Genomic DNA, 13,780 nt, shown 5'->3' on the forward strand with positions numbered 1-13,780 from the left:
ATGGCTTGTTAACAACCCTCGTGTCTGTGAACTGGCAAAGTTAGTGCAGCAGGACTTTCTCCCCCTCTCCTTCCCTCCTATAGCTTGAAAATCTTCTGCAGAGGGTTTCCCAGCTCAGGAGCAAATTTAGATAGCTTATATGGGGCTGCTGGGAGAAGAGCAAACTGCCCCCTGCCAGTTCCACTGATATAAGCAGTTCCATCAGCAGAATGACAGCATTGGATCCAACCCACTAGTCTCATCTAACTCAGTATTGTCTTCACTGACTGGCAGCAGTTCTCTAGGATTACAGTAGGGGGTCTTTTCCAGCCCTACATGGAGATGGCAGGGATGACCTGGGACCTTTCGCATGGAACGCATGTGCTCTAACACTGAGCGACAGCACAGTCACTGCATGGGTAAATGAAAAACCATACATATTATTTCACACTAGGCTTACAATTTTATTTTATGCTAGAGAGTGCTTAAAATATGGAGGGAAGTGGGTGGGGGGAATGAAATTCACAAACCCCTAGCTCCTTCCAATTTTAGCCAAATCGTTACCCTACTTTAATCTCCTAACAATGGTAGCCAAGAGGGCATCACAATGGTAGCGTAAAGGAGACAGCCACCCATAGAATTTGAAGGAACATGTATGATGGCAATGAACTATGTTGCTTCTGGTGATGTGGGAGGGGCAATATGCATTTACACACACACACACACACACACACACACACAGATTAATGCTTTGGCGGGGGGGGGCTCTCCCAAACCTTCCTCTTACTCACCCCATGCCTTCCTGTTTTTACCATAGTTTCCACCTCCTTTGCTAGGAAAATGGAATATTGCAAAAAGTGCCAAATGTCTGTGGGGAAAGGGTGGATTGAGCAAAGAACCAGGGGAAGAAGGAGGATAAAGGTGTGAAGTGAAGAGGGCTGGGTAAGGCTCTCTCTTCACCAATACTCTAATTTGTGAAATTTCACGGACTCACCTAATATTCAACACCATACATCCTCCAGTTGTCAAGCTGGAGAATCTCTTCCTTCCCAGAGCATTGTAGTCCAACCAGGGGTGTTGCTAGGCCAGGCCGATAGGGTCCTGGTCCTGAATCAGGATTTCCCAGCATCCTGAGTGTCCATTGGTGCCGATGGAAGGGTTTTTCATTGCCATGTGGAGAGAGGGGTGTTTGGGACTGGGGGGAAACCACAGCTAAAGAGGAAAGGTTTTACCATCCCCTTCTTACATGCTGCAAACCCCACTTGTATGGCATTAAGCTTAGGACAAAACTTTCAGTTCAGGCCAATGGAAGTTATTTTCTAAACCTTAGTTGCTATACAGTGGTGGTGATTTTCAGGGAAGCAAAGCTGGGGATGGAAGGGCTGCATATGCTGCAATCTCCCTTGAACAGTGTTTGACGATTAAATTGTATGGCAATTAAACCTTGCAGCTATTCTTTTTTGTGCATTTTTCACAGCCATTGCAAATTAATTGTAATTGAAGATTAACTAATTATTTAGGATGATGTATAAGTGGACTGCAAATTAATTGAAGAATTTATTTTATTTGAGCTGATTTGGAAGCAAAATTAATTTGTATATATATTCTAGTAATTATTGCTAAGTTTGTGTATATAGATATGAATTAGCATATGCAAATTTATGGAGATTTGTGTCCTGTGGGCCTGTGCCATGAACCTTTAAAGTGACTAGCAATGGCTCTGAGTCCAGTATACACTGAACTGATTGGGGGGGGGTGTATAAGTTGCTGGAGGTTATCAAGAAGGAGCTCAACACTTCTTTAAACACAGACTGATTATGTTGCTAAACTTTATTTCCATGCCTCCTATTCTATTTTCCCTATTAATAGTCTGTGTTATATTATGCACATTAAGGGCCTCCAGCTGCACATAGAGACAGTTGGTGCTAACTGCTATTTTTAATGTGTTCAGGCATAGAATTCCTGCATTTTGCTAGATTCAACATATTCCTTGTGCTGCAACAGAGGTGGGGTGTGGATCTTAGAGAAGCATGTTCTGATAGTTTTTCATTTTGTGTATTAATAATATTGTTGTCATCATTATTGTGTTCTACGCACTTTGGAAAGATTAAATCTGACACCCACAGGTTTACAATGTAAAAACTAGCATCACTAATCAATCAATGGGTTGAAATTTGATATTTCAGTTTGGTCACCAAAGGCCCTGGAAGAATATTGTTTTAAACAGGAAAATATACTTCCACAGATAGTTGTAATTTCTCATAGATCTTAGGACCTTTACAAAAATCCCAAAAATATAATCAATTTTCTCAAAGTAATGGGGAGGTATTACCTTGTTCAGACAATACAAGATACATATTAAGCAAAGGAGGACATTAATTTTAATAGTGTTTATTCTTCTGTTATAAATACAGAGCCCTGCCATCTAACCACATTTACCACTTCCTTAAGAAGGATCATGCCAATATTTATGTAATAAAAAACTTAGAATTTAGTTTATTTTATACCCCAAGGGTTATTCCCCAAAGTTATCAGTTGGATGTTATTATACATTTTTCAAAATAGGTCATTGCCAAAATAATACTGTTAAGGGAGACTGCTGGCAAGTTTCATGCCATTAACATCTGAACAGGCCTAATATGTTGAGCTGATTAAAAATTTCCAAATCTCACATTTTTCTCACCTGAAATGTTTGCCATTGTGTCATCATAAAACCTAATCCATGGATAACATTTCTATGTTTGGCCTGCATGAGATGACTTTTTGGCTACAAAAGCTTACTAATTTTTTTTTGCCTGACCACAGTTGGTTACAAATTAACATTTAACAATATCTTTGTGGGCTCTCTCTTTGAAACCAACAGCTTCTACTCAGCAACTAAAATAACTGCCTGTTTCATTAATGACAATTTTTATCTTTTATAAGGATCCTTCCCGACCATTGGGGTGCAGTCTCTTTGCCCAAGATTCCTGAGGGAAGGATTTTTAAATAACATTCCAGCCCCACATCCTCTGTCAGGGGGCGGATCTTTACCCCCCAGGATTTGCTCTGGTAGGTATTCCATGTGAAAATTCATAGCACCAGTTGTTAGGAAGTTTTGGTTCTTGGGGCCAAAATAAGGAATACAGTGCATTTCTATATAAATACAGTATATTTATATACACTGCTGCACCAATACTTGCCATGTCACTCTTGTTTCAGATCAGACAAATAGAAATTGAGAACTTTATATTAACGTGAACAAAAGCCTTCATTTATCAGAAATGCAGCAAAACCCAAATCACTTTAACAGAATGAAAGAGAACATTTTTTGGTATTTTTAAAATCAGTGATTCTGATACAGTAAAAAGGGATAGTGGCCAGAAAACTAGATACATGCCTGAATATAATATAGCATTGTGCAGTCATAGGTTATACAGAGTACCTAGGATTTTCACTAGAATGTGAAAAATAGTCATGTAAAAATTTGTTTGGAATCTACTACATTTCATACAGCGAAGAGGTCTGTGCCCAAGTTAAGAAAAATGGGCAGAGCCCTTCAAATAGTACATATTAATTTACATGAGAAAAAGTATAGCTTTACTTTCTAATAGAATGGTATTAAAAGGAAGCCAGATTTCCAAATGCACCTGAGAGCTCATTATTCTTCTGTAATATAAATGGATTATTCTTATACAGTATAAATTGACAATTAAGAATAGATTGAATTAACGAATACTTGCTGGAAAAATATTCAGTGACTACCATAAGGGAGCAATTATTCATTCTGAAATTCAAGAACAATATGCAGCATTCCAATACAAAAATTTTTAGCCTTTTAAAGATTCTTTTAAAATCAAATCTGTTTATCCTCACTTTAAAATACTCTGATATGCATTCTAACTGAAACATCATTCATTCTTTCCCATTGGTCATGTTTACATAATAAAAATTTAGAATACAGCATTGTGTGTTTTATTAATAAATGTGCATTTCCTGGAACATCCAGATGAAATGTTTCTTTTAGTTGCTTCATTTGTAAGCATAAGCTAAACTGTAAGCTAATGAACTATTTTAAATTAGACACCTTCATACTGAATCATCAAGAGCAATCCATGCACACAGCCACAGGGCCACACACGTGTGTTGTTTAACTAAATCTGAGCCTGCATGTGCAAATAAGTGCTGTAAGGGAAAGGAGACTGCCTCACCTGACACCCTTGGCTGCATGGGGTGCTCCTGAACTAGAGCATGCTTCCTGGCAAAGAATAACCAGCACTGTCTGCTCTGATAGTGTTGACAACCTGTTCATCTGACTTAAAGCACTTCCTGCCTTTCTTACCCCTGAAAAGATTGTCACTGTTTACTGAGACAACATCAGTCTGCTCAGATGTCTGCTAATGGTGCCATGCTGGCAGGAAATAACCCTTTCCTGCTTTCCATTTTCCAAGACCATTAGAATGAATAACTGAAGCCATGTTTAGCCAGAGGCTGGAATTACATTATACAGGAATCTCTAGAATGTTATTCTGGTTAAGGAATTCCCCTTTATTTTCCTGCAATAGCATGGAAGCAATTAAGAAAAGAGGTTCAAGTGTGAGACTGGAGCATATATTAAGTTGTATCCAGACTTAGTCATACCTAGAGAAGACCCATTGAAATCAGTGGGCTTGTTCATCATGAGTAACACAAGGGCTACATCCAACATCATGCAAGCAGACCTCCACTTGCACAATGGGACTTACCCTTCCTCTCTAACTCCTGCGCTCCACACACCCTGCCATCTGCTCCGGAGGGTCCTCCAAGCTTCCCGAGCAGATTTGGTAGGTGCGCCCAGGGCCACAGGTAGAGGGGGAATCTATTCTGCCAGCAGTGTCCATTCCACTGGCAGGTGGATACCATTAACTCCGATCCTAAATCCCTAAATAGGTAAGGGTGAAGCAAGATAAGGGCCAATAGGAATGCTTGTATCCTGGAGGCACATCGTCTGTAAGGAAAAGGCAGAGGCCAAGGAAGCCATTTTCCTGCCCATCTCACCAAAAGACATTGCTCTTTCTATGCTCCTCCAAACCAATAAGTAGTGAAAATATAGCTGAGTTTTGAGTGGGAGTGGAAATGACCCCCATCCAGTTTTGAAATAATGAGTTTTTTATGATCAGTGGTTCATAAATAAGTTTGGCCTATTCTGAGCTGTCGTTCCCATTCTCAAGAACTTCTCGTAGCAGCAAAGGAAGCATATCAGGGAGGGCTGCTTCTTGGTCTTCATTGGGTCTGAAAACCTTATGAACAAGAAGTTCCCAGTAGTACAAAGACCTTTGGAAACCATAATTTTTTAGGGCTTTTGGGTTCCTAGTAAATACCTGGAAGCCCCAGCAAACTACATTTGAAATAGAGCAGATTTTTCTAAGATATCAAGGAACCCTTGGAAAAAGTCTGAGTTTTTCTGTTAAGTTTTTGAACAAGCTTGGAAAGAATGAACTCATTCAGAATCAAGATCAGAGGTGTTTGCCTATCTCTAAATAAGCAGCCATACTGCAGAATGTTTGTGTAAACTGCAAACTGGAAGCCCATATAAAATGGAATCGTAATATCACCTAGCCTTTATATAGCACATTTAATGTGTTGCAAGCACATGACATGTATTGTCTAAGGGCAGAACAAAATGGAGTTGGGGGCATTTTGTTGATCTAGGGTGTGAAATTATTTGCCCGTTTCAGGAGAAGCTAATTAGTTAGTGATCTTTCTTTCTGTTTTTGCTGCTGGAACTGGAGTTCCTTTCATAGCGTCCTCGTGACTTGGGGGGGTGGGCAGGGAGATCGCAGACAAAACAAAGCTAAAGAAAAAAAAAGACTGCTACCACTACTACCCATTAAGCCTCCAAAGCGTACTAATAATTGGGGCTCCCCTCAAGTTTCCCTGTACCAGTTCTTCCCCATGAATTTCCTGCTACAGACAATGTTAATAATCCTTGTTCAATAATCCTTAATTTCAACAACTCTGTAGATCAGTATTATTATCTCTGTAGTACATATTGTTGGACAGGGGGCTGAGACCGAGAAATAGTGAATTATCCAAGACCACATATTGAATTATTGGCTAAAGCAAATGTTAAATTGGAGAATAGCTGGCTGGCTCACACTGACTGAATGCAGATGACTTACTACATGGAAAATGTGGGGAAGTTTGCTTATTTCTTTAATGTGTGCTAAAGTTCTATGGTACAAATAACTATGCTTTGTTTTGTACTATTCTGTGGCTGTTGTTTCTCTATCCCTAGTTCCAAGTTTGATTATTTTTATTGACTAATTTCTATACTGCTTCAACAGTTTTTCAGGGCAGTTTACAAATAAAATACAAAAATATAACACTACAGAATAACTATACAGTCTTGTTTGTTCTATTGCTATGGAGTGAATATGTTAGTTTCATGTATCCCTCCATACATTGCTGCAATGTTTTGTCAGTATCTTCTGGTTTTTCATTTATAGAAGGAAGATGGTTTATTCTGTTCTTGCCATGTTAACAGTTAACTCATAGCAGTAATCACATTGTTTGCATTGGTTTCCGAATATATAATGCTTCAATAAAAGATTTCCTTTTTAAACCTTCTCAAACTGGGGAGAGGTAACGAGTGGGCACCGCAGGGCTCAGTCCTGGGCCCAGTGCTCTTCAACATTTTTATTAATGACTTGGAGGAGGAGCTGCCGGGAATGCTGATCAGATTTGCAGATGACACAAAATTGGGAGGGATAGCTAATACTTTGGAAGACAGAAACAAAATTCAAAGTGATCTTGATAGACTGGAGCGCTGGGCAGAAAACAACAGAATGACATTTAATAGGGAGGAATGCCAAGTTCTGCACCTAGGAAAAAGAAACCAAATGCACAGTTACAAGATGGGGGATACGTGGCTCAACAACACTACAAGCGAGAAGGATCTTGGAATTGTTGTCGATCACAAGCTGAATATGAGCCAACAATGTGATGTGGCTGCAAAAAAGGCCAATGCTCTTTTGGGCTGCATTCATAGAAGCATAGCTTCCAAATCCCAGGAAGTACTAGTTCCCCTCTACTCAGCACTGGTTAGGCCTCATCTGGAGTACTGTGACCACTTCTCGGCACCACACTTTAAGAAGGATGCAGACAAACTGGAGAGGGTTCAGAGGAGGGCAACAAAGATGATCAGGGGACTGGAAACAAAGCCCTATGAAGAGAGACTGAAAGAACTGGGCATGTTTAGCCTTGAGGAGAGAAGACTTAGGGGAGATTTGATAGCACTCTTCAAGTACTTGAAAGGTTGTCAGAGAAAGGAAGGCCAGGATCTCTTCAATCATCCCAGAGTGCAGGACACGGAATAATGGGCTCAAGTTAGAGGAAGCCAGATTCCGGCTGAAGATCAGGAGAAACCTCCTGACTGTTAGAGCAATACGACAATGGAACCAATTACCTAGGGAGGTAGTGGGCTCTCCCACATTGGAGGCGTTCAAGACGAGGCTGGACAGCCATCTGTCAGGGATGCTGTGACTTGGATTCCTGCATTGAGCAGGGGGTTGGACTCGATGGCCTTGTAGGCCCCTTCCAACTAGGGATGGACGAAAGTCCCTTACCTGTTCTCGAAGCTTGCTTCACGGTGGGGGGGAGACGCTTCGGTTCTCCCCCCGAAGTTCAGGCGGGGGGGAGGCGCCCCGCCTCGCCCGGCCGAAATTCAGGCCGGGGGGGAGGCGCCCCATCCCTCGCCGGCGAAATTCAGGCCGGGTAGGAGCACCCCGTCTACCCGTCCGCGAAAAAAAAAGTAAAACACACACACACCCGTGATAGGCTACGTAACGATCTACATAGCCTATCACGGCTAGATTTCCAAAGTCAGCCGTGATAGGCTATGTAAATCGTCACGTAGCCTATCACGGGTGACTTTGAAAAAAAAAAAAGCGCATACGCAAATGGCGGCTCCCATGGGGACCGCCATTTACATTCCTTATTTTGACACGTCTAATCTACGTAAAGATTTACATAGGCTACGGCGAAAATAAGGGCAACGCAAATAGCGTTCCCTTATTTTCGCCGTAGTTTATGATTCTAAGGTTTTTTAAACTGGGTCTTTAAATCTTTTGTAATAGTGTTGCCTGTAAAAAAAGGGAGGTTAGATAAATAGATAAATTTTATTATGATCATAACACAAGGTTGAAACAAGATCCCATTGTGCATAGCTGAAATCATCTATGTCTGGCTCTGTACATGTGGGAGGAAGTAGATTTTTCCTTGTTTGTCTCTTTTTAAACAAAAAAAACTTGATAGTTGTAAGAAGATCCCCGCCACATGCTGCCTGCCCTGCATTGAATAGTCAGTGACCTCTGAGTTCGGAGGCGGCTGACTATCCCCATAGGATTGCGCCCTTAAAGATGTAGCGTTGTATTCAATGTTAGCTGTACTTAGAACAGATGCATTGAAATGAATGGGTCTTAAGTTAGCCATGACTTACATAAGTCCCATTCATTTCAATGGGTCTACTCTAAGTAGGACTAACATTGGATACAATTCATAACAAGCACTTGTCATTGGTTATTTTACTCTAATGTAAACCCAGAGGGCTTATCTGGATCGAAATCCTAGCATGGGGAGATGGGGGCTATAACCCTCTTCCCCCCTACCCCACTGTGGGTCTGATCCACATTGGAGACCCCATGCCTTCAATTTATATTGCAAAATAGTGGTCCATATTTTTCAGTAAAAATCTCAGGTGCAGGGCCCCTCAATTTGGATTGAGCTCTTAGTGGATGGAAAGGGTTAAAGCCCCCTACACTCTCTCTCTCTCTCTCTCTCTCTCTCTCTCTCTCTCTCGGGCCCTGGTCTGGATTTATGGCCCCTGCAGTTACATGACAGTAAAATGAACAAAAGACATAACTGCTTGCTGTGCCTTTAACATAATGTCTGCTTTGGCCCTTAGGGCATAAATCAGCAAGAATTAAGACACTTGAGTTAAGTCTCTTTAATTTAAGTGGGAGAGCAAAGCACATGTTTAACTCTCTCCCACTGAAATCAATTTGATTTCTGAATGCTTAATTTTGGCTGGATTATGCTTATGCAGTACAATCCCATGCATGTTTATTCAGAAGGAAGTCCCACTGTACTTGTTCAATGGCGCTCACTCCTTACTAATCATGTTTAAGATTGCAGCCTAAATTTCAAGTGCAAACAAGAATACACATCCAAGCTGAAAACTAAGTGAAGATTGTATTACATGTATAAAGGTTTAAATAACATATAGCTCTGCTATTCAGTTGTTAGCTGTCTAGTCTGAATCACACAATACAAGGAATGTAAACCAGTCTTCTGGTAAGAGAGCCAATAGGTTATATTGTTAACAGTGACATTATTACTAGAAGCAGTCTCATGCTTCTTGATTCTTTTAAGAAAATGAAGAGTATATCCAGGTGCATTATTTACTGGATATTGGATGGGCTACAGCAGGCTGTGTGTCTATAAGGTCCTTGAGGGCAATCATCAGACAGGGTTTATTACCATTATCCTGCCCATTGTTCAGATAGTTATCTGCACTGGCATTGCCCTGCAGTTTACAGCTGTATCCCAGCTCATGTCTTTGGCCAAGTGCAGTTAGAAAGAAATATAAATGAGGCAACAGGAGTACAAACAGGCTAGACAAGAGAAGAAACTGTAACATGCTGAGCTAGAGAGGAAGCACAGAAATAGGACACTATTAAAGGCATCCTGATTGGCTCTGACCTTCATACTGTTAGTCCACATTCCCAGCTTGAAAGGTTGCTACTTAAGACTAATTATTAACTCCCTGTTTTGTTGTGTGAGCTCCTGGTTCATGCAACTTTCATTTGCATCCAATGCTTCCTACAGTCTTGGCTTCTTTCTTCATATGAGTGGATTTTGCAGAAAAAATATAGCCTTATAAAAAGTAGAGATGCTTTCCATCTATGTGAGTTTGGAATTCCTCCCCCTGCCCTTTTTTTTTTTCTCCCTAGTAACCCTAGAATCCTGGAATAGTAGGCTGGAAGGGGCCTATAACTCCATTGAGTGCAACCCCCTGCTCAATGCACGAATCCAAGTCAGAGCATCCCTGACAGATGGCTGTCCAGCCTTGTCTTGAATGCCTCCAGCGTGGGAGAGCCCACTACCTCCCTAGGTAATTGGTTCCATTGTCATATTCCTCTCACAGTGAGGAAGTTTTTCCTGATGTTCAGCCGGAATCTGGCTTCCTCTAACTTGAGCCCGTTATTCCGTGTCCTGCATTCTGGGATGATCGAGAAGAGATCCTCTCTGTGGCAACCTTTCAAGTACTTGAAGAGCACTATCATATCTCCCCTCAGTCTTTTCTTCTCAAGGCTAAACATGCCCAGTTCTTTCAGTCTCTCTTCATAGGGCTTTGTTTTCAGTCCCCTGATCATCTTTGTTGCCCTCCTCTGAACCCTCTCCAGCTTGTCTGCATCCTTCTTAAAGTGTGGTGCCCAAAACTGGACACAGTACTGCAGATGAGGCCTAACCAGTGCTGAGTAGAGGGGAACTAGTACTTCCTGGGATCTGGAAGCTATGCTTCTATGAATGCATCCCAAAATAGCATTTGCCTTTTTTGCAGCCACATCACATTGTTGGCTCATATTCAGCTTGTGATCTACAACAGTTCCCAGATCCTTCTTGCTTGTAGTGTTGTTGAGCCATGTATCCCCCATCTTGTAACTGTGCGCTTGGTTTCTTTTTCCAGCACTGGATTCTTTTTTCTAACCTCCAATGAGCAGAGGACCAGGCACAGGCTACTCTAGAACGATCAGAAAGCTAGACACAAAAAGAGAATAGAGGCTATGGAAGGAAAAGACTCTCCAGCAGTGGTGACCTGCAGGGTGTATACAATGTTTGATTTCTTGCCTGAGAACATCATGGCCTACACATGCAACAAGTACAAGTTGATCACATTGCTGGAAGAAAAAGTAAGAGGACTGGAGCGGCAACTGTCGACCCTCCATGGAATAAGAGAAAACAAAGAGCTCTTGCACAGAATGGTGGAACTACAGCAGCAAAGTGAAGAACAGAAGCTTGAAGAGCAACAGCAAGCTGAGGCAGAAGAGGGAGGGGAGGAAAAATGCAGTAGAGGATAGTCCTTGGAAAATGGTGACAGGACCAGAAGAACTAGACGCCACTCTGCACCAGTGGAAGCAGTGGAGCTATGGAACCATTTCCAGGTACTTGAGGATGAGACTGGAGGACAGCCTGCAGAGGAAGAATTTCAGGGGGATCTGCATGAGAGTGAGCAAGAGGCTGAAGGTCAGTCAAGCAGTGGCAATGAGACCAAGACCTACAACAACAAGAAGAGAAGAGTAGTAGTAGTAGTAGACTCCTTGCTGCGTGGGATCAAAACCCAAGTATGTCGTGAAGACCCAAAGACACCCTCTCAGGATGTCTTCATTCATAAGGCTGCATATCATCTTCACTCACAGGTTTTTTTTATATGCGCTAGGCTCTTTCTGAATCCCTTTGCAATGCTTCAACCTTTCTGTTTTTGTGGTTCTCTGCAAAATATTTTTATCAAGAAAACTAGTGGATCTTACGCGTTTTTAAATAATAGCAAATCCAATACAAAACAAAACACCTTCCATCAAGTAATAACATGGCTTTCTCATATTGATTTTCAAGATAATAATACGATTTCTTCACTCATTCATGGAACAAGCAGAGGGGGAAATGGAATTGTCGCAGCTGTCCCTGCCATCCACTGTGAATAGAGCCTATGCACATACAACTGTGCATGTAATAACTGTCTGCGCAATCAGGAATACTTGATGGGGTGCTGGGGGTCCAGCACCTGCTCAAGGATGCCAATTGCTGACGCTGGCCCTGCTCTACACAAAGCAAGATTGGGTATCTTGTTTGACCACAGTCCCTATGCACTTATTTACCATCCACAGAACTGCAGTCAGAAGAACAGTATGTTCTTTTTTATAACCACTGATGACTAATACACACATTTCGAGCTAACTCTTTGCTTGTTTGTTTCTTTGTATATTTAAAACATTTAATTGAAGGGAGTACTGAAATATTTCTGGGGTAGTTTACAATAGCTCCTAAATCACAATAAAGGCGCAATAATCAATAAAGAGTTGACAACAGTAAAAGGCAGTGCTAGAAATAATCACAAAAAAGCAAATGATACTCCAATGGTAGTTCTTCTGTTGTTATATATGTGAATAAAGCAACCCCATGGCTGCGGCTGATCACCTGGATTTTTCTCACCCAATCCACACTCTCTTGGGAAGGAGGGTGCCAATCAGTTTGGAATAACCCATGTGACTGGCCTGTGTGGCTGCAGTATTCACACACAAAGCTCAGTCACATGGGCTGCCGCCATTAGTACACAACTTCTAAGTGTGTGTGTGTGTGTGTGTGTGTGAAAGAGAGAGAGAGAGAAGGGGGACAACAAGCATCTTGGATGTTTAGCCAAACTGTGGCCAGAGGCATAATGTATGTCATAATTAATGACCTTGGCTTTTTGCAATACTATGGTTACATTTAGCTTCTTCATTATCAGTGAGGTCTTGCTGAAGAATTAGGAAAGTTCATCACATTACTAGTAACTGAAGTGGCAAGCCATCTGTCTAGGTTCCTAGGAACAATTTCATGATACATAAGGTGGCTGAGAGGCACTTCACACACATCTCAAATATACCCACTGCAAAATACCCTTGATTTCATTACGATTAAACCCCTCTCTCCTGAAGAGTGCAGAGCAGTTTACATATACGTAACTCCTGAGCTGTAGCCTATTCAGAATGCTTACAGAGGCAAACCTGTTTAGCTGCAGCCCTAAAACTACATTATGAGCATCTCTACACCAGCTTAAAATCCTGCATTTAAAACAGGGCTTTCGGCTTCCATTTTAAATGCAGGACCATGACTCCCTTTTTCACGTGCTTCCTTTTCCCCCTCCCCTTTCCCCCTCCTTCTTCCCATATCTGAGTCTTCCATACCTTTCATTGATCTTGCTCCTCTTCTTGCTGCTTTTCCTCTTTTCACAGAGGGAACTCAAGCATAACACAACGCGATAATTTGATAGCTCATTATCTGCGATCTATATAAAAATGGAACAAATGTTATTTAGTGACAGAGACGCCTTGGAGGTTCACAGCATCATCTAAAGAGCCGGCAAACTTCCATGATTGAGGTATCTCAGTAGCAGGATAAAAGCTCTGTGTGAAGGAGCCCTATGTGCCTTCGGACCATTCTTAGGGCCATGTGTGAATTTATTACACATGACAGTATATATGCTACGCAGATACAATTTGCTGTATGGAAATGATATTCCTCTATGGAAGTTTAGGGAATTCATCATGTGAGAAGTCCATGAGAAGCAATCTAGAAAAATATTCCCTCCTCCTTCAGTAAATAATCTGGAAAGGAAGAGACAGACGGATTAAAATGAATATATTGTTTTATACCTGTAGCTCAGATAAAATACTAAAATCTTGTTTTGTATTCACTGTGAAGGATTGGAGCCTGGGACTCAGTGAATTACAGGAAACTTCATAGCAGTGGTTCTCAACCTTGCATCCCCAGGTGTTGTCGGAGTACAACTACCATAATCCTAAACCACCACAGCCAGTGATCAGGGATGATGGGAGTTGGGTCTGAACCCCCAAAGTTGGGAATGGACACCCAAGGTTGGGAACCATTGCTATGTACAGTGGGTTGGATCCAGGATCTGTGTTCCATGGGCAGAAGAGTTCTGCTCATGAAAGATGCCTCTGCCTGATTTTCAGGGATTTCCCCCCCCCCCCGTCCACCTGCACCACAGCTCACTTCATTC

General features: G+C 41.7%; 1 protein-coding gene across 1 annotated transcript in view; it reads left to right on the forward strand.

The window, feature by feature from the left end:
• The window catches only part of EPHA6 (EPH receptor A6), a 710,763-nt gene that overhangs the window by 579,352 nt on the left and 117,631 nt on the right, over positions 1-13,780 (forward strand). Inside the window, exon 12 of the mRNA XM_084843399.1 lies at positions 2,905-3,030. Coding sequence (XP_084699525.1) covers positions 2,905-3,030 — 126 coding nt within the window. The remainder of the gene's footprint in view (positions 1-2,904; positions 3,031-13,780) is intronic.

Source organism: Heloderma suspectum, chromosome 3 (assembly GCF_057233095.1).
Source record: "Heloderma suspectum isolate Gila_16-S chromosome 3, 16-S_ref, whole genome shotgun sequence".
NCBI lineage: Eukaryota > Metazoa > Chordata > Lepidosauria > Squamata > Helodermatidae > Heloderma > Heloderma suspectum.